Genomic DNA, 23,615 nt, shown 5'->3' with positions numbered 1-23,615 from the left:
ACCAAATATGTATTTATAGGCTACATATAAGAAATGAAATTATTACTATTATTTATTTTTTTAATATATATATATTTTTTGGGGGGGGGGGCCTGCAATGTGTCAGCGTACGCCCAGAACTTTCTATAACCCTTCAGTATGCAAATGCGCCAGTGCCAGGTTTCTAATCGCAGTTTGCGGCAGTCCACTGCAAATGCGCAGCAAATGAGCTTTGTTAAACTCGTTCGTAGTGTTTTGTGTCGTGACTCGTGACGTGCTTGATTGCTAATATAAAATACTAAAAAAAGTGAGTTGATATTTTTCTTGAAAATCTTTATTCGTTCAGTCTCGTAGCTAAATTCTATACCCCCAGGGCTGCCCACTCTTTTTCAGCATGCGAGCTACTTAGAAAATAACCGAGTCCAAGTGATTGTACCTACTTAATTTATATATTTATTTGAAAATAGAATTTGAATTCTTCATAAGTACAGTATTTATTGATCTACCTTACATCCATCTCCTCACAAGGGTCACGGGCGTGCTGGAGCCTATCCCTTCGAGGAATAGGCGGGGCACACCCTGGACTGGTTTCCAGTTAATTGCAAACTGCATTAAGCCATATTGCACAACATAATTATTGTGAATTTTTGCTCCTTAATTTACTGATGACTTGTGCTAAATGGAATGATTCAAGGATAGAGTCCAGACAAGAGCTGCTGATCGTGAGCCTTCCGCACAGTTCCCAATGAACTTTAGGCACGTTGGAACGGGTACTTGGATTTAATGTTTGCACGTACTGGGTCTTGCTGGTTGTGGTGGTGGACGGCTCTTCCATCCCGCGGGTCATTCGCCAGCACCGGAGAAACTGCGAGCGCATGCCTTAGCAAATTTCTAATTTCTTGGGAAAGAGCACTGTCTGTTCCTTGCCACTGAGCCCAAATTATCTACGTGTGCAGACCCCTAAAGAAAACACCGCTACCATTCTACTTATGTGATCTTGCTGATATCTTAATTGCATTTGGACTTTTCCCACTCCTGCAAAACCTTCAGCAGACTTGTCCCAACCTCGTGTATCTCATTCTCCTCAGGGCCTCAGCCTCGTGTGCGTGCGCGTGGGTGTGTGTGTGTGTGTGTGTGTGTGTGTGTGTGTGTGTGTGTGTGTGTGTGTGTGTGAGACAAGATGCTTTGAATGTTTTCGTTTTTGGGCGACTTTGAACTTTGAATATTTGATGATGAATCGGTAATGACCAATGAAATGCGTTAAATTGTTTTGAGTGACAAAGTTGCTGTCCAGTCACAAACCATGGAGGCGCTCTCATTGTCGCCTAGCAACCGTCGCCTACAAAGGTAAACAATGCGGCTGGAAGGAAAGGGAAAGGAAAGGAAGGACCACAGAGCGAGCGAGTAGAGGCCAGGATGAGCTCGGTAGCGCTGTCGGCCGTTCTGGACAAGCACATTCGCCGCCTGTGCCTCGACCAGTTTCCCTGTGGAAAAGGCAGCTGGGTGAGAGAGGGAGTTGACGCGATCGTCTTGGCGCCTTTTTACGAAACAAATTTGGGACTAACAGAAAGTCACAATAACAAGTTGGAATTATTTAAGGTGCTATACTTTCGGAAAATATTTGGAATTATATCTGAATATGTTGTTATATTTGTACCAGTGATTCTTTTTTTTTTACTTTTCTCAACTTAAAGACCACAGCCAACAATATGTTTAATTGTTCACATATTTCAGTCATTTTTTTCTAGTGGTATTAAATCGAGACACTATGTATGAAAATTTAAGGAAATTTTTTATATTAATGGGAAAAAACAATCTAAAAAAGGTGAAATATCATTTGAATGAGATTCAACAAAAAGTGAACAAAAATATTTTTATACTAAAATAGATTTAAAACATGACTTCATGCTTTGCCAATAAATGTTTAAATAAGAAAAATAGTGGGAGTAATAAATAACTGGGAATGATGTAAAATAAAAACATGAATGGTCTGACAATTACATTTATATGAAATTTTGAAAAATTAAATGCAAATATCAAATTTGAAAGAAAATTAAATAAAAATATAAAATTACTTTTTCTGGGAGTAATTAGAAAAATTGAAAAAATATATACATTGATGGATAATATAAGAAAATGACTGTTTGACAATTAAGAATTGATAAACCATTTGCAAAAACAAGTAAAAAAATATTTACTCAGAGCAAAGTATCAACTAAAAGAACTTAAAACATGAATAGATTCGACTATTATAATATGATACAATTTATTTAGACTTTTAAAAAAATGAAAAAAAATGAATTTAATTCACAGCCTGGTTTTGACAATTAGAACGAGTTTTCTTCCAAATCCCAAACAGAATTACTCGTAATAAAATAACTGACGTTTTGAACATGAAAATGACATTTTCTTTCTTTTAAAACTATCATTTAAAAAAAAAAATTTTTTTACATGTAAGCAAAGAAATGTTTTTATTTTTTTTTTTTAAAGAGGAAGGACGGCGGCGGCATCGGTGAGGCTGAAGCAGTGACGGAGGACACGGACACGCTGCTGGACCTGCTGAGCTGCCCACACTCGCCGTGGCACCACGACGAGCCGTGGAGCCCGCAGGCCGCCGCCCTCCAGCGGGTGGCCGTGGTGGAGCCCGAGCGACTGGACGCCGACTTCGTTTGCAGCTACTTCAGGAAGCTGCGTATCGTCGACAAGGATGTAAGGAAGCTTCCCCACCAAAACCTTTTTTTTTTGCAGACCCTTTCTCTCCACTATATGTGAAGCATCAGAATTGCTTGACCGTGATTGGCGGCTTTGCTTTGCTCAGGTGTCTGTGATTGACAACTACCTGCTGAAGTTTTGCAACCTGCAGGAACTTGTGCTCAGCGCCAACCGCATCTGCGAGATCTCAGCCGAGAACCTGCCCAGGACGCTCAAGGTGTGCCGATGCCTCCTGATGCATTGTAAGAATGTACTAATTGAAGGCACTGATGCCGGCAAAATCAAGGTGTTGTTGTAGTTGCCCCAATTGCTGAACATTTAATAACACCTCATTGTAGAGGTGGGCATTATGTCAGACTGATGGACTGACCGGTCCGTCAATCGTTCACTGGCGGACGCACGTTTTGCTGACGAGCGACGGAAATGCCTGTCTCTCGTGTGTTTGTTTTGACGGAAGGCAAACTTCAGTAGACTGCATTGACAACAGATGTACCAAGGAAAGAAACGAGAAATGAGTTTGTCAGGTTGGGAAGGCAAAAACTAATTAATGGACTAAGATGTAATCAAGTAGCTTTGAATACAGAGACAGTTTTACAGAAAAGCTCTTGTGAGCTAAGTTTTACATTTGTATTTTTACCCACATTTGAAATTCTACCCTAACCCTACATAAAAGCCCTACTTTCAAACTCTAACCCCAGTTTGGAGCCTTACTTTGAAACTAAACTAAAAACTAATCAAAACAAACGTAGCCAGTGTGAAAACAAATTGAAATGGACTAAATTTAAAAAACATAACTCAAAATGAAATAAAGACTAACTCGAATTAAAATTCCCAAACTACAATAACTCGGACGGTAACACGCTAGACCTAACTGGCCTCTTTCCTACTTACATTGCAGGTGTTGGAGCTGCGTGCCAACCAGCTGTGCGCCCTGGGACGCCTGGCCATCTCTCCGCCCCCTCGCCTGCAATACCTCGGCCTGGCCGCCAACCGCCTGGGATCGCATCGAGACGTCACCCAGCTCACAGGAAGACAATGGTTGCTCCTCAACTCACCTCGCCATCAAGATGCCATCAGAGGGCATCAAAGCCGTATTGTGTTTATTGCATGAACAAATCTCCTCAACTCACTTCGAATGCTGAACTAAAGTCGTACTTAAAGAAAAGTTAAATACAACTAAAGTGTATTTCGACAATTTGTTTCAGTGAGCTGTATTGTTCACGCCAGAAGAAAAATACATTATACTCATTCCCTAATCACTAAATATAGTTTTTATGTAGTATACTTTTTGTGACCTTGCCCTAAAAAATCTTTCATGTGTGTGCGTGTGTGTTGTGCGTGCGTGAGGCCTGAGCTAGTGTGTCTGGACCTGAGCGAGTGTGACTTCAGGGAGCAGCGCCCCCTGCTGAAGGCGCTGGGTACGCTGCCGTGTCTGCGGACCCTGGTTCTGGAGGGCAACCCGTTCACGCTGGCGCCCTCGTACCCAGGCTTTGCCGTGGACGCCCTGCCCCGCCTCTCCTACCTGGACGCGGCGTGGATCGCCCCAGAGGAGCGGCACCGTTACCGAGGGATGGCCAACATGAGCCGTGAGAGTCCAGCCGCCAATGATTCGCATCCTCGTTTATTTGTATTTTTTTTTCACCAAAATCAATTCATTGAAATGTATGTTTTTTTCTGATTAATTTGTCTGAGGAAAGAATTTTTTTTTTTTTTTTAAATAAAAAATAATTTGTTAATTATTATTAAATGAATAATTAATAAAAGTTTAAAGTTTAATTAGTTTAAAATGAGCAATTACGCTTTTATAGTTTTGGTTTTATTAAATAATTGGTTAATAAGTCACAATTAAATCAAATACAAAAAAGTTTCATTACGCAAAATATAAACAAAATTAAAAATTACAATTACATAAAACACAAACAGTAAAATAAACCAATTTTCGTTTTTTATTTATTAAATAATGACATTTAAAAATGTTTAATCATTCCAATGTTGGATGTAATTTTTTATTAAATAATTGTTGAACTATGAGTAAATAATAAACGATAAAATTTACAAATGGTTATGATTTGTTGACAATTTGATGTAAAATATAAAAATAGCCAAATAAGCATCTTTACATTTTTGTCATTAAATGATTAAATTATGTCATTACATTTTAAATAAGTTATGAACAATATCAATTTTTAAAAGTCCACAGGAATCATTTTGTTATTTAAATCAAGAAATAGAAAAGTATTAGCAAAACCATTTGAATTGTTTTTATTGTATTCAATATTGGTCAGTTCATTAGACATTGACACATTCTAAACAATTAAGTCCAAAATAATGGCCATGAATATTTTACGTATAAAATGAATCACGTTTCAATATTTTTCACATTTTAAATACACAGTACCTTGGCTTAGAAATTTAAGCTTTTACAAAATCAGACTCAAACGTTCCTTTTAAAAGCCAAACATGGCCGTTGAGCTTCAAAATGTGCCCCCCAATTCCCTGATCTAGAATTTTCCCATCTATGTTTGCTTTGACCTCAGACCTTCTAGTGGATTGTGCGTCGGCCACGGTGCGAGTGGGTGGGATGCAGGGGGTCCCAGATCCGCTGCTGGATGAGGACCCCGATGCTCCAGAATTCCCGGTGGTCAGTTACAGCTACGTGATCTCGTACATGTTCTTCAGTCAGCAGACCACAGCCTACCGGGTACCACGCACCCTGCTGCTCTTTACACAGCTTGCTCGATCAATCACAGATGCAAGATGTCGCCTTTCGCAGGAAGTTGTGAGTGGTGGCGCTGGGAAGCGTCAGAGTCAGGGTCAGGATCAGGGTCAGGACCAGGGTCCCGAACAAAATCAGTCTCCAAACAAGAAGACTGTAAAAGAGACTGTGGTGGTCAAAGCCGCAGACGCCAGCCAGGAACAAGCCTCCGCCTACTCCTCTGGTAATATTAAAAGCTCAATACAATGCACAATTTTATTAACACCTAAAGACACACATCTATTACACGCGTAAACATGTAATAACACACTCTGCTATCAATACTCCTCAAGAGCACATTAACATCACATATAATTATTAATAATATACTACCATGTAATAACACTTTTAATAACATGATTACAACTTACGAGCACATTTATGATGTAATAACACCCTCCATTCATCTATTTTCTGAACCGCTTCTCCTCACTAGGGACGTGGGGGTGCAGGAGCCTATCCCAGCTATCTTTGGGCAGTAGGCGGGGTACACCCTGAACTGGTTGCCAGCCAATCGCAGGGCACACATAGATGAACAACCTCGCTCATACTCACACCTAGGGGCAATTTAGAGTGTTCAATCAACCGGCGATGCATGTTTTTTGAATGTGTAATAACAAATGTAATAATAAATTGAAAACACCTTAACACATTTACAACACATTAACACACTAACATATTTTCTTACACGCACATTACACATAATAGTACATTTACCAACACTTTCCTTTCCACAAATCTCTAACATGTAATAACTTTAATAACTCACCCGAATAACATGTAACCTATATAACTGATTAACTAACACACTTAACAGTACCTAAATAACCCACGTCATGTGTAATAACATTTAAATGGAAAGATAAGCACAAACTGTTGAGAATTAACGCATTGAACAAATATAACAATGTACATTTTGATTGATGTTATGTTATATGATGTTAAGTCATCAAAAAAAAAAAAAAAAAACTTTGTTCACACCGACTGCCCACCACTGATAAATCAAAAAAATATTTGGACTGAAGCCATTTACCTTGCAGGGTGAAATTGAAACTTGGGGGAAATAAGCTTTGTCTTCCATGTCATCTGAGTCACAGAATCAAGATACAGCACGTCGTCTCAGCCGTGGGCAGACTGCGTAGACTTCAGTGACGTGCTGACGTTTGTCGTGCGTGACCTGAGCGGCTTCAAGAAATTCCTCCACAGAGCATTTCGTGTTTTTATCGAGCAGGAAAAGGTGAGAGGCATTTAGAAAAAGGACTTTGTACTCTGTAATGTACAAAAAGCAAAAAATACAGTCAGTTACTTTATATGCACATTGTAATTATGTTCATTTATTAATGACTTTACAACAGTTTTTATATCTTGTGTCAATATCCACAGAGGTAGAATAACAGTAACAGGCCTATTTTGAAAAATTATGATTTATTGTATTGTATTGTATAAAGTAGTACAAAGTACAGATAGCTGTTTTCAAACGTAGGCCATAAAAGTATAAGACAGTAGAGCGATATATTTGAGTACAGCAATTAAGTATTTGTACCATCACTGAAAAAACAAAACTCTTGTTTCCCATCTGACTTTCAGATCCTGTCGTGGCCCGCTGAGGCCTCAGACGACGCTACCGGGCAAGGTGCTGCAGACAAGAAAGGGAAAAAAGTGAGATTCATCCTCTTTATCAAGAGAAAGAGAGAGACAGCGAGAGAGAGAGAGAGAGAGAGAGAGAGAGAGAGAGAGAGAGAGAGAGAGAGAGAGAGAGAGAGAGAGAGAGACAGAGAGAGGGAGCGTGAGCGGGAGAGAGAGACAATTGCAAAGCAAATTACGGGTAGAACGTTTTATTAGCCAAACATATTGAAATGCGTCACTTTTCGGAACGCTGTTCAGGCCAAGGCGAAAGACAAACGAAAGAAATCTGTGGTGGAGCTGGTGGCCGACCCACCTGTGACCACTGTCGTGGCATCCTCACACGTGTCCATTCACGGCCTTCTCAGCGGACACCAAAAAGTGGACGTCCTTTGTGACTTTGGCTCCCTGCACAAAGATCCACCGGTTGAAGACGCTGCCGCAACGGATGAGGCGAGTTACCGCTTATTTTCTTCTCCCAATGGAGTGAGTGAGAAGTTATTGTTGACGTGTGAGGATGTCTTGTTGGTCTTCGAAGGATGGGGCCACAGACAACAAAGCCAAAGACGATTCCAAGAAGAAAGGAGGCCGTGCTGGAAACAAGAAAACTGCAACCGCCAAAGGTGATTATGATAACTACGCTGGCCGCAATATTAGGACACCTGCACAACCCAATCAAGCAGCAACAAAGGACTTCTACCTATGCATTGAAATCATGCAAACAAAAAAAACCCCTGAAAATATTTTGTATACATACCAAATGTATGTTACATAGGCCACATTTTGATTAAAAAAAATCTTAATATAATTATAAGCAAATAGAATGGCATATATATTTTAGTTATTAGTTGTAATATACATTTTCTTCATCATTGTACATGCAATGTTTATTTAGGTGTAATGATTTTTGCAGCTATTTTTGTTTTATATTTTTTTATAGCAATGTTTTTTGTCATTTCATTATATTTGAAAAACTATTCTGGGTAAAAGTTTAACACGATTGAGAAAAAAAAACTGAACAGAAGCAATGTTTAAAAAAAATCACATCACATAGTACATATACTGAGCATGACAATTTTAAACTCTAGTTTGAAAAAATTTGTACAAAGAGAAATTGACAAAAAAAAAGGAAAAGAAAATGTTACGGCGTTTTTTTTAAGGTTTTCTTTTTTAACTTGTAACATTTTTTAATTTGTTTGGTGCCGACGTACCTAATGTTGCATCTAGTAAGGGTAACCATGTTAAGTTGGGCCTCAATCACTACAGTTCCCCCCCCTTTTCCTCCCAGGGATGCGCCGAGGTCGAGGCAGCGAGGACGGAGACGCTGATACACCCACCCGGCCCGAGACAGCCACGGTGGAGCTGAGTGTGGAGCTGAAAAAGTGGCGCCACGCCTCTGAAGTGGCGCCGCTGGCGCCCACAAACTCTTGAGCTAAGACGCACTCACTTTCATTTCAACACTCAACTTTTATTTGTACAGAAAAGCCAAAGTAGAAAGAAGCAAGGAAGTGCTTTCAAGTGTTCCGCCTGCATGCACCCCATCCCAAGTTCAATAAAAAAAAGGATTTCCAGGCATAGAAAAATGCACTATGGCTCCCCAATTGTCACACCATTGCGTCCTTCATATAGAATCATTTGATTGATAATTATATATCTATATATACACTACCCACAAAAAGTTTGTCATAAAGTGAAACTTCTGAATAAATCCTTCCCAGGAGACCAGAATTTGGCCTGTTTTTCATTGCCAAGCTGTCTGTGACACCTCCAGTCCCTCCTGTAAACGTTATCAGGAATTTTAGGTTGAGCCAAAGATGTCAGCTGAATATCCCAACCTTTTTGCGACCAGTGTGACAAGCTGTGCAAACAACGGCAATGCGTTTTAGTCCTCAAGTTTCCTTTGACGGACGGAAGGAAAACCCGAGGCAGGCCGTGTTCAGAAGGTGCGGTCATCGTTGCAGTCGTGGCTCCAGTGGCCGAACACCTCGCAGAGGTCGCAGTAGGGCCGCTCGGTGCCCTTGCTGCCGTGGTAGGCGGTGTGCGGCGGTGAATCGGGAGTCTGCGCCTGTGCGGGGCAGTCCTCCGTGTCGTGGAGGTCGAAGCAGTCGCAGATGTCGCAGAACAGTCGAGGGGGGGGCTTCTTCTTTTTCTTCTTCTTCTTCTTTTTGCCATTTTCCTTGTCCTCCCTGCACAATACAATCGTATAGACGTTAGTATTTTTCCATCACTTTCTAATATTTGTTTTGACTGTTCATCAAATATTACTAGATGTGCAGTTTTGAATCATTTTTTTTTTTTTTGCGTGTAAGAAAATAATTGAGAAGCACTGCCTTACGTCCTTGAGTGCATCTAATTGTGACAGGAATGTTGATAGCGGTTTGTGCGTGACTGACCCGTCGTAGTCCTCAAGCTCACTGGCATTGTTGCTGTTGAGAGCGGCGGCGACCATTTTCTCCAACTGGTCCTTGAGGTCTAAGTTGTTCTTCCGCAGGTCAACGATGACAGAATTCAGGAAGTCAATCTGTTTTTCCCCGCCCCCAAACAACAAAAACAAATAAATAATTGTTCCAAAAAACACACATTACAAGGGCTAGGCATTTGCAGAAAACCACTGGAGTGATCCTTAAGATGAATAATGTCAAAGATTGAATGTTATTCCTTCTAATATCACTATTTTATTTTAAGAAGGGACTATGTCGCACCCAATGAAATTAATCAAGTATTCAAACATTTAAAAAAACTTCAAACGTGTAAAAATCTAATCTTGTAACAAAATAAAATGTTTCTAAGTGTAGTAGAAAAGGGTATAATTACCTATATGCTATAAATGGGCAAACCAGAAAAATAAAAAAAACAAATCCCTTATTTTTATGTTTATAAAATGCAATCCCTTCATTTATACATTAAAAAATGGGCAAAACAACTGCAAAATTACAGCAAAATGATTTAATAAAAAGATTAAATAAGGGCCAAAGTTTGAATAAACAATTTCAATTGAATGCTCAAATTTTGAACCCAAGTATACTCACTTCAGTATTGGACATTGTAAAATGAGCACTATGTCCGATATATGAAATGATCCTTTTTTTTACGATTTTGTAATTGTTGAGAGTAATAATCGTAATCGAATTTTGATTAATTGCACAGCTCTATACAGAGACAAATGATATACTTTGCAAATAAATAAGAATGTGGACAACAATAGTTTGAAAAATTCCCGTCCCTAAACAGTCATTTTTAATCAAGTTATGATGGCGAGCGTGAGCCCAAACAAAGACAAATGACTGATGACCACCCCAACACACTTGGAACCCCCATGATGACTTCATATATATTTAAAGGAGACATATTATGGAATTTTTTTTTTTTGACTATGGAGTTTCTGTAAATTAAGCAAGCCAGTATTGTAGAATCTGCCTATTTCTGAGAACATATCTGGAATATAACAGCGGTGGTAATTAACAGGTAGACTTGCTTCAGTTCCGTAACAAAAGAAGTACTTTGACCCGGGCACTATTGTGTCAGTGCCAAAAGGTAAGCAGAGCTGCAGTGTTATGACAGATTAGCTTTGGTTAACGGCAGTACTTGTATTTGGTCATGCCATGCGCCACATTGCAACACAAATATGTCTAGAATTCTTGATCACTGTGGTATTTTGATCAAAGTGTGTCACAGACAATATACCTGGGAACGGTTTTAAAATGGGGGTGAAAAAAATATGTCTCCTTTAAGTGGCACATGCGCGCATGCATGAGTGAAGCTGACAAAAAACATTAACAAACCGCTGCTTGATGGTGCTGCAGCATTGCAGACAGAGCACAGCATTTAGGTGGAAGGAGGAGAGGAAGAAAATAACAGGTTCAAATTAGAATACAATACACACACACACAAAATGGCACAGTAGAACATTTTAGAGGCTCTGCGCACACAACATAAGACACACTTGTGCAATCGAATGACATCCAATAGTCCCCACAAAATGAGCGTTGATTAAGATAAACCTCAACAGGGAAGGGGTATTACTATTGAGGAAAATATTACAATTTTAGATGGGGAGAAAAACAATTTAAAAAATATTGCACAAAAACTACCAAAAAAAGTACAAATGTTAGATTAATAGGGAAAATATTTAAACAAATAGGAAAAACGTTTTAAAAACAATACAAGTAAAATTTTAACAAACCATTATAAAAACCACAAGTACATTTTTTAAATAAATTAATGTTAAGAATATATAATTTAAACATGATACAAAAAAGGAAAAATAGCAGGTGGAAACAAAATAATTATAAAAAAGAAATTACACAAAAAACATTTTTAATCAGAGATGCAAGTAAATTTCTGCACTTAATCTGAATTAAAGTTCAGGTTCAGAAACGGGTGGAATTTATTTCCAGCAATATAACTAGAAGTGGCAATAAATAGTAAAATCTATATTGCGTAAGCTTTTAAGTAAAACTTTAAAAAAAACATGTTCTAAGAAAAAATTTAGGACTTTTTTTTTTTAAATCAATGTGAAAAAAGAAAATGTTGAATAGTGTTATTCAGACACAAATATTTGACTATACAAAGAGGTTTTTAAAATGAGGAAGAATAGAAAAATATGAATAATTAAAAAAAATACTACATGAAAAATACTACAAAAAACAGATTTCATTTGAAAATAAAAATATTCTTTTAAAGGGCAAAAACGGAATAAAATGATTTGGTAATTAATCGGAAGAAAAGTAAAACAGAAAAATTATTTATTGGACAAAAACAGCAAAGGTAATAAAAACAAAACAAAACTATTTTTGTTCACTCAACCATAACTAAACGGACAAAATAATTTAATAATAAATAATCCGAAAAAGTAAAGTCACAAAAAAGACCGCTTTTGAAAAGATTGCGCAAGTGTACCTAATGAAGTGGCCTGAATTATTTGAGCCTCTCTAAAACGTGATACTGAAACAATCAACACTTCACTCATGTTACAAGCAGCTTGGTTCCGTACGACTGCCCCAAAAATACGAGTGCTAGTTTAGAAAAAGGGGTGGCACTTGTGGCAGGGTAGGGAAGCAATATGACACACAAGTTGCTCTTAGGATCCATTCAGAGCTTTTTGCCCTGAAGACGTTACGTACCTCGGCCTCTGTGTCCTTGTCTCTCGGTTGGTTGACGACGCCATCACCTGCACACACAAGAGTGGCCGAAGAGTTGTCACACGAACATTTACGTCACCAATATTCAGAATGATGTGAATTATTTATGCATCCTAATTGGAAGCGCACGTGAGGGTGCAGCGGCCAGCTCCAGCTCAAGCTTCTCCACTTGCTCCTTGAGCTGAGCTTTGTCTTGCTCCAAGGCAGCGATGGTTGTCTGCAAGGTCTGGTCTGAGGCACTTTGGCCACGCGTGGCAGCCAGCTGAAAAAGAAGACACAAATATTTAGACTTACATTTTTAAATGTAAAACTTAAATATTAGATTTAAGAAATTACATAGGAAATAACAAATAGTAGAATAATAATAATAGAATATGAGACAGACATTTGGGAAATTCAGACAAAACACAAATTAGAAAATAATTCAACAATCTCAAAAACTTTAGAAAGTAAATAAAAATATTAAATGATGAACAAAAATACTACAGAAAAATTAAGGTAAAGAGATGAAAAGTACAAACAGGAATGAAAAACAAAGTACGAAGGTGAAAACTACGCAAATTAGAAAAAAAAAATATAAAAACTCAACAAAAATACAAATATTACAAAAAATACAAAAATATTTAGCCAAAAATATTAGACATGTAAAAGAGTAAGGAGACTTATAGAAGAAATACAAACAGAAAACGTTAGAAGTACAAAAAAATATTAGATTAGAAATGAAAATTAGACAAAGGTAAAAAAAATTAACAAACTTGGAAAAAATATGTGACAATTTTAAGCAGATAAAGAATAGGAGACCTGAAATTCATAAATTCTAGGAAAAAAATACAAATACAGTATCCGAAAAAACAAAAATTAGACAAAAAAAATACAAACATGGCGGTTCTGATGTTCTGCCTCACCTCGGTCTTAAGGGCGTTTATCTGCTGCTCCTTCTCCGACACTAAGGCACTGTTTTTATGGACCGACTTTTGGAACGCCGCGTTTTCTTTGTCCATTCTCTCCTTCAAAGTGCTCTCGCTGTCCACGCAACACCCAAAAACCAACAACATTCAGCATTTAGTACAGGAACACTGCCTTGCCTTTGAGTCCACACATTTCATAAAAAAAATAAATAAATAAATAAACAAAGAGATGTAAGTAAAAAATGTTAAAGAAACCAACTTTGGAATACCTGAAGGCATAACATGGCAGGCTTTGAGAAAAAGTGTTTGACAACATTAGCATTCCGTGCTTTTAAAATAGTAGAAAGGTGAAGGATGAAGAAATGTGATTTTGCCATACCTTTGCTTCAACTCCTTCAACTGTGCTTGGAGTTGTGAGTGCTCGTCCTTGAGCTGAGGGGGAAAGACAAATATCTTTATTAAAAAAAAAAATTATGTTGATACCACAATAATAAATGAAATGCTGTGAAAATGCCATTTCTTAATTATAATACCCATAAAGACCAGTCATAAGTAATAAAGACACTTTTGATTATAATAAAATCCAAAGAAAAGAAAAACTACACAAATGGGAAAAAAACTAAATTTCAGGGAAATTTTCAAAAACAATTACACACACAAAAAAAGGGGCAAAATGTATGACTAAATGACTACATATAAAGGATTTCTGAAAAAATATGGACATGTACTTAATTTGCACATGGTTAAAATATGTGAAATTAACCTATCATCAGAATATTTTCTAGGAACCCCCCCCCCCCCCCCCCTCAAATATTGCATTCAAATATTGTGGGCATAGAGAACATATGGCACACCTTGATAAGTTCACTGTGGTCCTGGTGATTGTTCTCAACATCCTGAGTCAGCTTGTCCTTCTCGTTTTGGAGCGACTGCAGGGAGTGTGACTTGTCTGACACTGCCTCCTTGAGCTCCTCGCTAAGGATGGGCAAAAAAAACAGACGTTTTGTGTTGTTAAACATCAAATTCAGAAGGTGAATGCCAAGTAGTAAGTGGTGGACACGCTCACATTTCCCGGGAGAGACTCTCCAGCTTCTGGCTATCGGCACAAAGTTGCTCTTTCGATGCGGCCAGCTCTTGCTGGTACTTTGATTTGTCTTGCTTGAGCTTGTCCATCTGAACAGATGATGAATGCAGGCCAATCAAATATTTGAACAAAATACATAAGTGAGAATGACAAAAATACGGTGTTGTCTTGAAATGACTCAAATCAACTCTCCCCAGTGAAATAAATGGAAATGTCATTAATCAAGCTCCTCCAAAATCAAGACATTTTTTTGTGATGCAGGCAATGTTTGTCATAAAAATATGCTTGTAAATTTGTTAGGGTACAGAGGTTCCATTTAAATGCTCAATTTGTTTTTCAACTCACTGGAACAGTGAAGGGTCTGAAGCGTACTTAGAAATCAAGTCTCTGCTCACAAACAGTGTTGTTTTTGGCAGGCATTTTACATTTTTAGTCTTAGTCTTTTGGACAAAAATGCTTCATAGTTTTTGTCACATTTAGTCAATCCTATTCGTGATCGTTTAAGTCTAGTATTAGTAGTGCTCCAAAATAAGCCGAAAACCAAAACATTTCATTTGGCAACTGTTGTGGCTTTATTTCTCTTAAAGCAATAAAAAATAAAAAACGTTTTAACAACATAGACTTGTAGTATCACATCACCGCAGATGTGTTTGTGTTTTGCATTGTAATAAATAAACCAAAAGTAATGCAAGTTTTTATTTTTATTTTATCCATGCGGCCCACCGTCCCGGTCCAGCGTTAACAATAACATTTACGTGAGGAAAAAAAATAAAAATAAAATCTCACTTCATCATCAATCGCTTTATTTGAATTCATTAGATTTACCTGTGACTCCATCTCTCGCTTGGAAGAATGAAGACTCTCCAGCAGGACTTGAGTTTCACTCTTATCTTGAAGCAAGGCGTCTCGCTCCTTCGTCAGCTTCTCGAGAACCTCGGCGGTCTGGCCGGACGCCTCAGAGGCCTGTGGCGAGCGGGAGCATGATGAACATGGTTTTAGAATTGCAACCGACTACGCAAGCAGATGAGACGGCGATGGCTTGATTCTATCCCAGCGTGCTCAATTGTAGAACAAATTCAAATAGTATACAGTGAACCCCCGCTATAATGTGGATTTTTTCTTTTAAGTGATTGTGTGTTTTTATTATCAACAACCAGTTGTATGAGTTGCTGCTCCATGCGTGCTTAGGTAGCAAGAGTTTGAAAGTTTAGACGCTCATTTCTAAAAGCCATCTTATAGTGTTTCGCATCATATTAGCGTTACGTTAAAAAACGTTCATTAGGCCAAAAGGCGTTAAGTTGGGAGTTTAAACATACGTTTGTCTTTCGTTTTGTGTGTCAGTTTAACAGTGAAGCTCAACAGCGAGTAGGGCTGGGTAATTGATCCAAATTCAATTAGGATTATTACACTCAACAATTACAAATTTGGCATAATCGTAAAAAACTGTTAGATGCAGTATATATTATACATAAAACATTGTTAAAATAGTATTGATTTGACAACGTCTAATACTACAGTGAAAACACTTGAGTTAAAAATGTGGGCATTCTATTGTAATTGTTTATTTCGATGTTACAACAGTTCTGTGTATAGAAAGTAAACTCTAATGCAGTAGGTTTATTTAGACCAGTCAAATTTATACATTTACACCTTTTTAAAAAAAATTTAAGATGAAATAATTAGATTTTTCTTAACACGGTTTCAATTTAAACATGTTTGTCCTGTACCACAAAGAAGAAATAATTTGAATAATTCAATTATTACTAAAATAATAGTGATTAATATTTTTTTTCCAAAATTGAGCAGCCCTAACTGGGAATGACTAAAACATCTTGGAGAATGAACACGTTGCCACTCATTTGGAGAACTGTGCAGGTCAGGCGCTAAGCAATTATGTTGAAATTGTGCTTTAATAAGTTTAGAGAATCCGGGCGGGCTAAAACTAAATGGTCTCTCTATAGCACACATTTTTACCCATGGTATTTCAAATGGGTCTGGAACGTATCCACCTGGATAAATGGGGGTTCACTGTATGTATATTTCTGGTAGGAAAAAAAAAAAAAAAGACAACCCAAATTAAATACTTGTTATAACGTGTACATAATAGATGTTTCTGTGGACTCAGAACGGATAAAAAAGTGGAAATGAATTCTCATGAGGCATTTCATTAGGTACACCGGCACAAACAAGAGCTGTGTCAGAAATTCTGTTCAGGTAACCAAAATGTTGACAACGGTTCTCGGCAGTATGCAACAAGCTTTCGCGCCACAATAATATACAGAGAAAACGACAATTTGGATGGATGGCGATAGGACAGGAACTGGAACCTACTGCGACATGCAAAAGGGTCAATTATTTATACCTCAATTAGACATACTTATTTACCAAACAGATACACATTTAAGAAATTTAGTCATAACATTGTCTCTTGGCCTTCATAGGGCGAGTAGTTTTATTTTATTTTTGTTTCATATCCCGGTGGTTAAAACTGGTATGATCAGATTGTTGAATTAATGTCTACCCTCTAAATTCTGCTAAATTATTACCCAATTCTCCACAAGTAAAGACAATTTCTGACACAGTTCTTATATTAGATGCCATTAAGATTAGTGTACGGGTCTGTTTTGAATTAGAAAAAATCCCAATAATAAAGATAACATCCATAAAGTCTCTTTGCAATTTAGTAACTATATTAAAAAAAAAATCAAATGAATAGTCCCTGAGTGGGAAATTTTCTAAAGTGAGGAGATTTGGGTAATTATTTTCCTGTTGCACTCCCATTATCTAACTTATTTTACGTTGTTCCTTCATGGCTCCATCTGTTGTGAAATGGGCTATAAAAATAAAATTGCATTGTATTGTATCAACGCAGTGCTTCTCAATTATTTTCGGTCCCAACACCATCGTTTAGCCGTACTATAGTACGGCGGAAAAAAAGCATGGTCACACGAGCCCCCCTCAGCATTGCACCGCGCCCCCCACTATTTGAGAATCACTGTATTAACGGATGTGGCTGTCAAGGTCGTCCATACTCATTTCTACAGTTTTGCTGAGTCTGCGCATCAGATTTTTTTTTCCTTTATTAAACGACAATACGCATTGCGCATGTAGCAACTGTTCAATGTTTCAGTACTTTTCGCTCTCCATCAAGGAGCTGAACGAACCAATCCTTGAAAGTTTCTTAGGTCGTACACTTTTATCCCAAAGCCTAAAACTGTTCGTGAGTAGTGCAGAGTAGCTCAATGCCTTTTGTGATAAAAACGTTGTCAATTGTAAAGAGACTTTGTGGACATCGGTATTTGGTAGCTAGCAACATAGAAGTGGAGTTCTTAAACTGTCAATTTTGCCAAAGTACCTCTAGAAAGAAGACTTGTTGGTCACGTTATAAGCCCACAGGAAGGAAATAAGGGTCGTAAAGACTGGGTGCTATGTATGGTGAGTATGTGGAGGATGAATGTTAACAAAATTGGATAAAAGGCTGAAGAGGAAGACAAACCACCAGGCATGCAGTGGCATTGACAGGTGACATTGGCCCAGCAATATTTCGGGTGCCTTTGTGAACTAGAGGAGCGAGCAGAGGAAAACTATACGGGGGAATACCTCAAGCTGTTTAGCAATGATATGTTTAAGTTGGGACTGGAGCTGGTCTCTCTCGGTGACAGCCTCCTGGTGCTGCTTCTCCAGGCCGGCCTCACCCGCTCGGAGGCTCTTGACTTCCTCCTGCAACTTCGCAAGCTCGCCAGCCAGCTGTGACTTCTCCGCAAGCCATTGAGAAACGTCCTGCTCGGAGCGACTGCGACCGGCTAGGAACTCCTCCTTCTCCGCTTCGAGTGTTGACACACGTTTGTTAGTTTGGTCTAGTTTGGATGAAAGCTCTCGCTTGTCTTCAGACAAGCCAAGGGTCACTAGCTCTTGTTCCTTCTGATTTGCTTTTGCCAGATCAGTTTCGGCCGTCAAAGACTTGTTTTTCTCCTCCGCGCTCTTAAGTTGAGAGGCCATGTTGTCGTGGTCCTGCCGAAGTCGGGACAAGGTGTTCTGCAGCTCCTCCGTTTGCTCAGCGACGTGAGTCCGTTCATTGGACTCCACCTGGAGCCGCTTCTCCAGATGACGCTTGGCCTCGGACAATGACGTTGTCTGCTTTTTAAGTTCCAGAATCTCCTCGAGGAGCTGCTTCTTTTTAGTCGACGACGACTCCATGTGTTTCGTGAGTTCGTCAACTTGCCCTTTAAGTTCCTCTGTGGATTTCTCAACATCTCTTTCGAGCTCACTGCGTCCTCGGGCGAGGTCAGCATTGGCATTTTCCAGCAGTTCAATTTTGGAGGAACATTTGCCCAATTCGCTCTCAAGCTCAGCCTTTTCTTTTTTTAAGGACACCAACTCAGCTACGGCAGAATTTGTTTGGCATGTGGCTTCCTCGAGCATGCCTTCTAAACGAGACTTCTCCTGACTTATATCGACTTGCGATCTGGAGAAACTGTCCAATTGGTCCTTTGTGGCTCGGATGTCACTCGCTAGCTTATCCCGCTCTAGCGACAGGGCATTAACCTCAGCTGTGGCCTTCAAGTGCTTTGCTTCTATTTCGCCCTTGTCCCCAGCTAGACTCTCGTAATCTGTTTTATGTTGCTCAACTGCTGCTTCGAGCGTCAGTTTCTCTTTCCGTAGCGCATGCAGAGCCTCTGAGTTTTCAGAATTCTGTGTGCGAAAGGTCTGCCTTTCTTGCTCCAAAGTTGCAGAGACCTCATTCAACCTTTCACCGGACAAAGTAAGTTGCTGAGCAGAGACTTCGATCTTCTCCTTCAGCTCTTCAATGTCTTTGACGAGCTCCTCCTTCTCCTTTAAGACTTTCCTATGGGAGGCGAGCAAATCCTCCTTCTCCTGCAGGAGGTGAAGTCTTTCGGAATCTGTCACCTGACTGCTGGTCTTGGACTCCTCCAGCATCTGGACAAGGCTGAGGCGAGACGCTTTCATGTCTGCACATTCACGGACGGCGTTATCCAGCTCTTTCTTAGTGAGGCTGAGCTTTTTCTGGAGTTCTTCCTTCGCCGCCTCAAGGTTCTTTTTGGCCGACGTGACAGTTGTGATTTCAGAGGACATGGTGGTTTTCTCTTTACTTAGCGTTTCCGTGAGAGCCTGTAGCTGGGTGTTATTCAATGTCAGATCTTCCCTCTCTAAGTTGACAGACTGGACCTTGGCCTGCAATTCTGTGTTCTTGGCATCTAGAGACTTTTTGGCGTTTTTGGCCGCATCCAACTCTGAGATGAGCTTGTTGTTCTCGCACGCAAGTTTAGTCCTGCTCTCGTTGAGGTCCACCTCCAGCCTACTGCGCTCTTTGCAGACGTTTTCATAGTTTTCCAGCAGCTGCTTATTATTACTTTCAGCTTGCTGAACATCCTGCTGGTGTTTAAGCAGCATGGCATCCTTTTCCTCGTTTCGTTTCCTGAGATCCTCGAGATCAGACTGCTGTTTGATATTGGTGCTTTTGAAGTTGGTGTTTTCAGCCTGTGCCTCCTGGAGACGATTTTTGAGCTTCTCCAACTGGTTGTTCAGTGACGTTCTTTCTTCTTCGGAGCGCTTGTTACTGTCAAGTAACTCATCCATCTCCTTTGAGAGCTTCTCTATGGTCACTTGGAGGTCCACATTCTGTACAGAATGATCCTGGAGAGCAGAAAGCTTGCTCTGCACCTCTGAGAGCTGTGTCGCCAATTTGCATTTCTCAGCATAAGCATCCTCCCTATCCTGACACTTGCGCTGCAGATCGACAGTCTGCTCTTCCACTTTTGTGGACAAGCATTTAACGTCATGCTTGGAGGAGTCAAGCTCAGCAGAAAGATGCTGGGAAAATCAAGTTGATAGAGGGGGAGGGTAAGAAAAAAAAAAAGGAGGGAGATGCGAGATGATTCCAAAATTAACAAGCCAATATGTATGAATGCAAACAAAGGTTAAGCTGCAGAAAAAAAATGTCAAAGATGGACACCAGAGCTCAACACCGAAACCACATTCAAAAGGTATGTAGCAGTACGAGGATTTTTTGGTAGAAACAGTGATGTTCAGCCTCTGGCTTACTGAGATCACGTTAAACTTTTTCATTTATCGGAAACAACATCACTTGTTTCCTAAAAAAAAACAATAACTATGTTGAACTTCCTTAAAAAACAACAACAAAAAAAAATTGCGAAAGATTTGAGCTGTTACATTTCATTCAAGCATATACATATTTCGTTCATAAAGCATTTTATATTCAGTGGAGAATCAAATAGGTCTACTTAAAGCCAGGATCCTGCAACCGGGATTTTAAGTTATTTATTTTTAATTGTGTACCGTTACACTATTAAAAATCAAACATTTCTTATGCAATACATTGTTTAACAAGACTAATTTACAGATGCCTAGCATCAAACAAGATCAGTTGCGCCGAATTTCATGTTATTTGACAAAACATGACATCTAGTCTTGTTGTCATATTTATATTCAAACATACTTCGAAGGGTAAAGTGGAACCTTAAAGAAAAGAGTTGAAGTCGAGTGATAAGCAAAAAATGTCACACAAAGGCTCAGGCTGATGATTACAATATGATCACTTTTTGTTTTAATTCACTCTACAAAAAGCTTAGTGTGCAGTCTCAATTGTGTGTCTGTCTTCAAAGGTAGGGTTTTCTTCATCTTAGGTATTTTCGTTCAAATGTGAATGATAGTCACCCAATCAAAACATCATCAGTCAGGCTAATAAAAGTTTAATGACATTTTGATGTGGAATGAATTCATTCACTTTGCACTATTCCCCCCCCCAAAAAACAACTTTTTGCTTCATTGTATTTAGTTCATGCTGGCATCTATATCTGATGAAATGATATGATGAGGGGTGTCATGAGTGTTAATGTCCAAGGGGAGGGGAGGCGCTTTTCACACAGACGTCGAACTGGAAAGTAGTCAAAGCGCCACTTTTATTTATTTTTTTTTTGTGAAAGCATTATTCCAAAATTGAAATACATTTTCTCTAACAACTCACACAATTAATGATTTGTTTTTCTATATCATTTTGACCTAAAATAGCGAGGTGTGTCCATTTCCAAATTATGTCCAATCAACTGACCTTGACTTTGTATAATTCATTCTGTGACCAAACCTGAAATTAAATTATTTTATGGGTTTTTCATTCCTCCATATACCACTGTAATGTATGAAAGAAACTGATTTCCTACAGTGTAATTACTGGAGGTACTGCAGTATTCGTATGTTGGATGTGTGTGAGGGGTGTGGCCGAATGAGTGATGTCAGCGGCTGCAGTCATTTTGGTCGTTGCTGCAATGCAATAAAGATATAAATAAACATAAAATAACCTTCAACTGCATGATGCCTTGTAAGGAAAAAATGATTGCATGTTGGGGGGGACTCTTAAGTCAAGGTACCACTACATTCACATACATATGATTTCTTTATTTTAACATTTTAATCACTTCAGGACATCATTGGGTGTGTGAATGCAATTGTAATTAATTCAATTTTTGAATAAGGCTGTAATATATCTCTAATGCGAGAAAAACGCTCTGAATGCTTTCTGGATGCACTGTGTAAAGACAAGATAATAAGGTTACAGCATAAGTTATACCTGAGGGCATATCTGGATCCAAAACCCAGACCCTGTGCTTACCTTAAGCTTTTCCTTGCATGTCTGCAGCTCAGGTAGCAGCTTTTCCAGCTCCTGGCTCCTGTCCATGGAGGAGGAGAGCTCCTGCTTCAGATTGTCGAGTTTGTCCCGCAGTCCTTGGACCTCCTTGCTGTGAAGCTCTGAGGCCTGGGAGAGCGCTTTATCCCGAGACTCCTTCAGCCCCACAGCCTCACTCACACCCAGCTGCACACTCTTCTCCTTGAAAACGAGCAAAGACAGGAAGTGAATTTGGACGCTCTCAGATAATTTTTGGTAAATATTTTACTCAACATTAACATGGAAAAAGAACACTGCAAGAAATTAAAACTGGCTACAATGAAACGTAGTATAGCTTGATTAATAGTGTAAATTGTCTGTCTCTCAAATTAGCACACAGCCATCAATGTTTAAGCCACTGGCAACAAACGTGTGCAAACCCTTAAGTGAAAAATCTCCAAATTGGGATACATTTGCCATTTTTGTGTCATTTTGTCACATGACTCTTTAGTGTTCATAAGTCTCAAGTGTGACTGTGAAACTATCGCTCATACTCGTAATTGGAAGTTCAATACGGCATCACACAGAAAAGAACTGATTCATAAATATTGTTGCACTCCATAAAAATGACTAATAGACAATATTTTGGGGTGTAAACATTTATGAGATAATGTACTATGCATTTTTTCCACAATCTAAGCAAGAATCTAATAAATCTGTGACACACTTTTGTCAAATTGTCCCAAGGACTGAGAATGCTCACATTGCTCACACCTCTCCCTCTACTGGCATAAAACTGGCAGAAAATAACAGAAGCTAATTATGTAATTCCAACAGTGCAGATCTGCTTAGCTTTTACGCTCAAATAGTGCCTTGACAATGGCGCAAGTCACGGGTGGAGAAACTATGTGGAGGCAGTATCAAGTAAATTAGCCGCACTCTTATGTCACAATAAGTCACATTTCAGAGTATACAAGGAATTAAAAAAAATAAAATAAAATAACTTTCCCGTAATACATCTAATACTAACCAATGATGCAATCTTCTCCTGTTGACTTTTTATTTGAGCATCGAGGCTGTCACGCATCTCACACAGTTCCTGGTCTTTGCGGGACAGATCCTGTTCCCGTTGCTCATTGGAGAGGGCCACCTTGTTCTTTTCCTCCGCCAACTGACTCTGCAACTCCTCAAGCCTCCTGAATGATGGAACACAAACAGAGCGGTTACACTCGAGAAAGAACTTCACTCAAGGTCCAAATGTTGGACTGATCTAAATGCAAGCTGGCCCGGATTAATTGTATTACGACAAAAATGTGTTGTATATCTTGAAGAGCTTTCGAGGTCTGTAGCGTCTAACACCTTTCTTTCTGCCGCAGGTCTTCGTTCATTTTGATCAGCTGCACCGAACTGTCACCGGATGCCGTCATCATGTCCGAAATGTCTTTCTCCAGTTTTCTCTTGTCCTCACAAAGCTGCCTTACCTTCTCGTCCGCACCTGACAGCTTCCTCTCCACCCCTGAGTTGAGACCAGCACGTGACTCCATACAAAAATATTGTTTAGTCACAAAAAGTTCACTACATTCATTCTTCTTACCATTAAGCTGACTCTTGAGAGACTCCGATTCTGTGGTAAGAGTTGTGCACTGCTCCTCCTTTTTGCTGAGCCTCTCAAGGGTTTCTGACAAATCAAGTATGGCATATTTTGGATTTTTTTTGTGTGTGTGAGGACTTTGTAAAAACCAGCAAAAGAAGAGGTGCTAGGTAACAGGCC

General features: G+C 39.1%; 2 protein-coding genes across 8 annotated transcripts in view; one reads left to right on the top strand and one right to left on the bottom strand.

The window, feature by feature from the left end:
• Window positions 1-1,351: 1,351 nt before the first annotated feature.
• Window positions 1,352-8,677, top strand: LOC148344126 (leucine-rich repeat-containing protein 43-like). The gene is made up of 12 exons (XM_088293623.1): window positions 1,352-1,482; window positions 2,470-2,688; window positions 2,798-2,908; window positions 3,590-3,729; window positions 4,039-4,277; window positions 5,229-5,392; window positions 5,465-5,630; window positions 6,544-6,683; window positions 7,034-7,105; window positions 7,331-7,522; window positions 7,608-7,692; window positions 8,358-8,677. The coding sequence occupies exons 1-12, from the start codon at window positions 1,396-1,398 to the stop codon at window positions 8,498-8,500; spliced, it is 1,758 nt and encodes a 585-aa protein (XP_088149749.1). The 5' UTR covers window positions 1,352-1,395; the 3' UTR covers window positions 8,501-8,677.
• Window positions 8,517-23,615, bottom strand: part of clip1a (CAP-GLY domain containing linker protein 1a) — a 33,435-nt gene continuing 18,336 nt past the window's right edge. For 4 of the 7 annotated variants that reach the window (XM_088293565.1, XM_088293556.1, XM_088293612.1 and 1 more), the window contains 16 exons: window positions 23,439-23,522; window positions 23,204-23,360; window positions 22,875-23,040; window positions 21,851-22,066; window positions 17,803-20,034; window positions 15,028-15,165; window positions 14,185-14,291; window positions 13,973-14,093; window positions 13,498-13,550; window positions 13,388-13,408; window positions 13,116-13,233; window positions 12,340-12,472; window positions 12,193-12,239; window positions 10,852-10,866; window positions 9,463-9,590; window positions 8,517-9,255 (listed from right to left, as the gene is read on the bottom strand). In XM_088293565.1, coding sequence (XP_088149691.1) covers window positions 9,006-9,255; window positions 9,463-9,590; window positions 10,852-10,866; window positions 12,193-12,239; window positions 12,340-12,472; window positions 13,116-13,233; window positions 13,388-13,408; window positions 13,498-13,550; window positions 13,973-14,093; window positions 14,185-14,291; window positions 15,028-15,165; window positions 17,803-20,034; window positions 21,851-22,066; window positions 22,875-23,040; window positions 23,204-23,360; window positions 23,439-23,522 — 3,986 coding nt within the window. In that variant the 3' untranslated portion in view covers window positions 8,517-9,005. The remainder of the gene's footprint in view (window positions 9,256-9,462; window positions 9,591-10,851; window positions 10,867-12,192; window positions 12,240-12,339; window positions 12,473-13,115; window positions 13,234-13,387; window positions 13,409-13,497; window positions 13,551-13,972; window positions 14,094-14,184; window positions 14,292-15,027; window positions 15,166-17,802; window positions 20,035-21,850; window positions 22,067-22,874; window positions 23,041-23,203; window positions 23,361-23,438; window positions 23,523-23,615) is intronic. The other 3 variants (XM_088293586.1, XM_088293595.1, XM_088293604.1) reach the window with 3 other exon arrangements.

The sequence above is a fragment of the Idiotropiscis lumnitzeri genome, chromosome 1, assembly GCF_059441095.1.
Source record: "Idiotropiscis lumnitzeri isolate Australia: NSW breed Sydney's pygmy pipehorse chromosome 1, RoL_Ilum_1.0, whole genome shotgun sequence".
In the NCBI taxonomy this organism is placed as follows: Eukaryota; Metazoa; Chordata; class Actinopteri; order Syngnathiformes; family Syngnathidae; genus Idiotropiscis; species Idiotropiscis lumnitzeri.
This window is presented reverse-complemented; position numbering and strand designations above follow the sequence as displayed.

Coding starts and splice junctions, on each gene's coding strand:
- LOC148344126 (XM_088293623.1), top strand. CDS start 1,396: ATGAGCTCGGTAGCGCTGTCGGCCGTTCTGGACAAGCACATTCGCCGC. Junction 5,631..6,543: donor AGCCTCCGCCTACTCCTCTG/GTAATATTAAAA, acceptor TCTGAGTCACAG/AATCAAGATACAGCACGTCG. Junction 7,523..7,607: donor ACGCTGCCGCAACGGATGAG/GCGAGTTACCGC, acceptor TGGTCTTCGAAG/GATGGGGCCACAGACAACAA.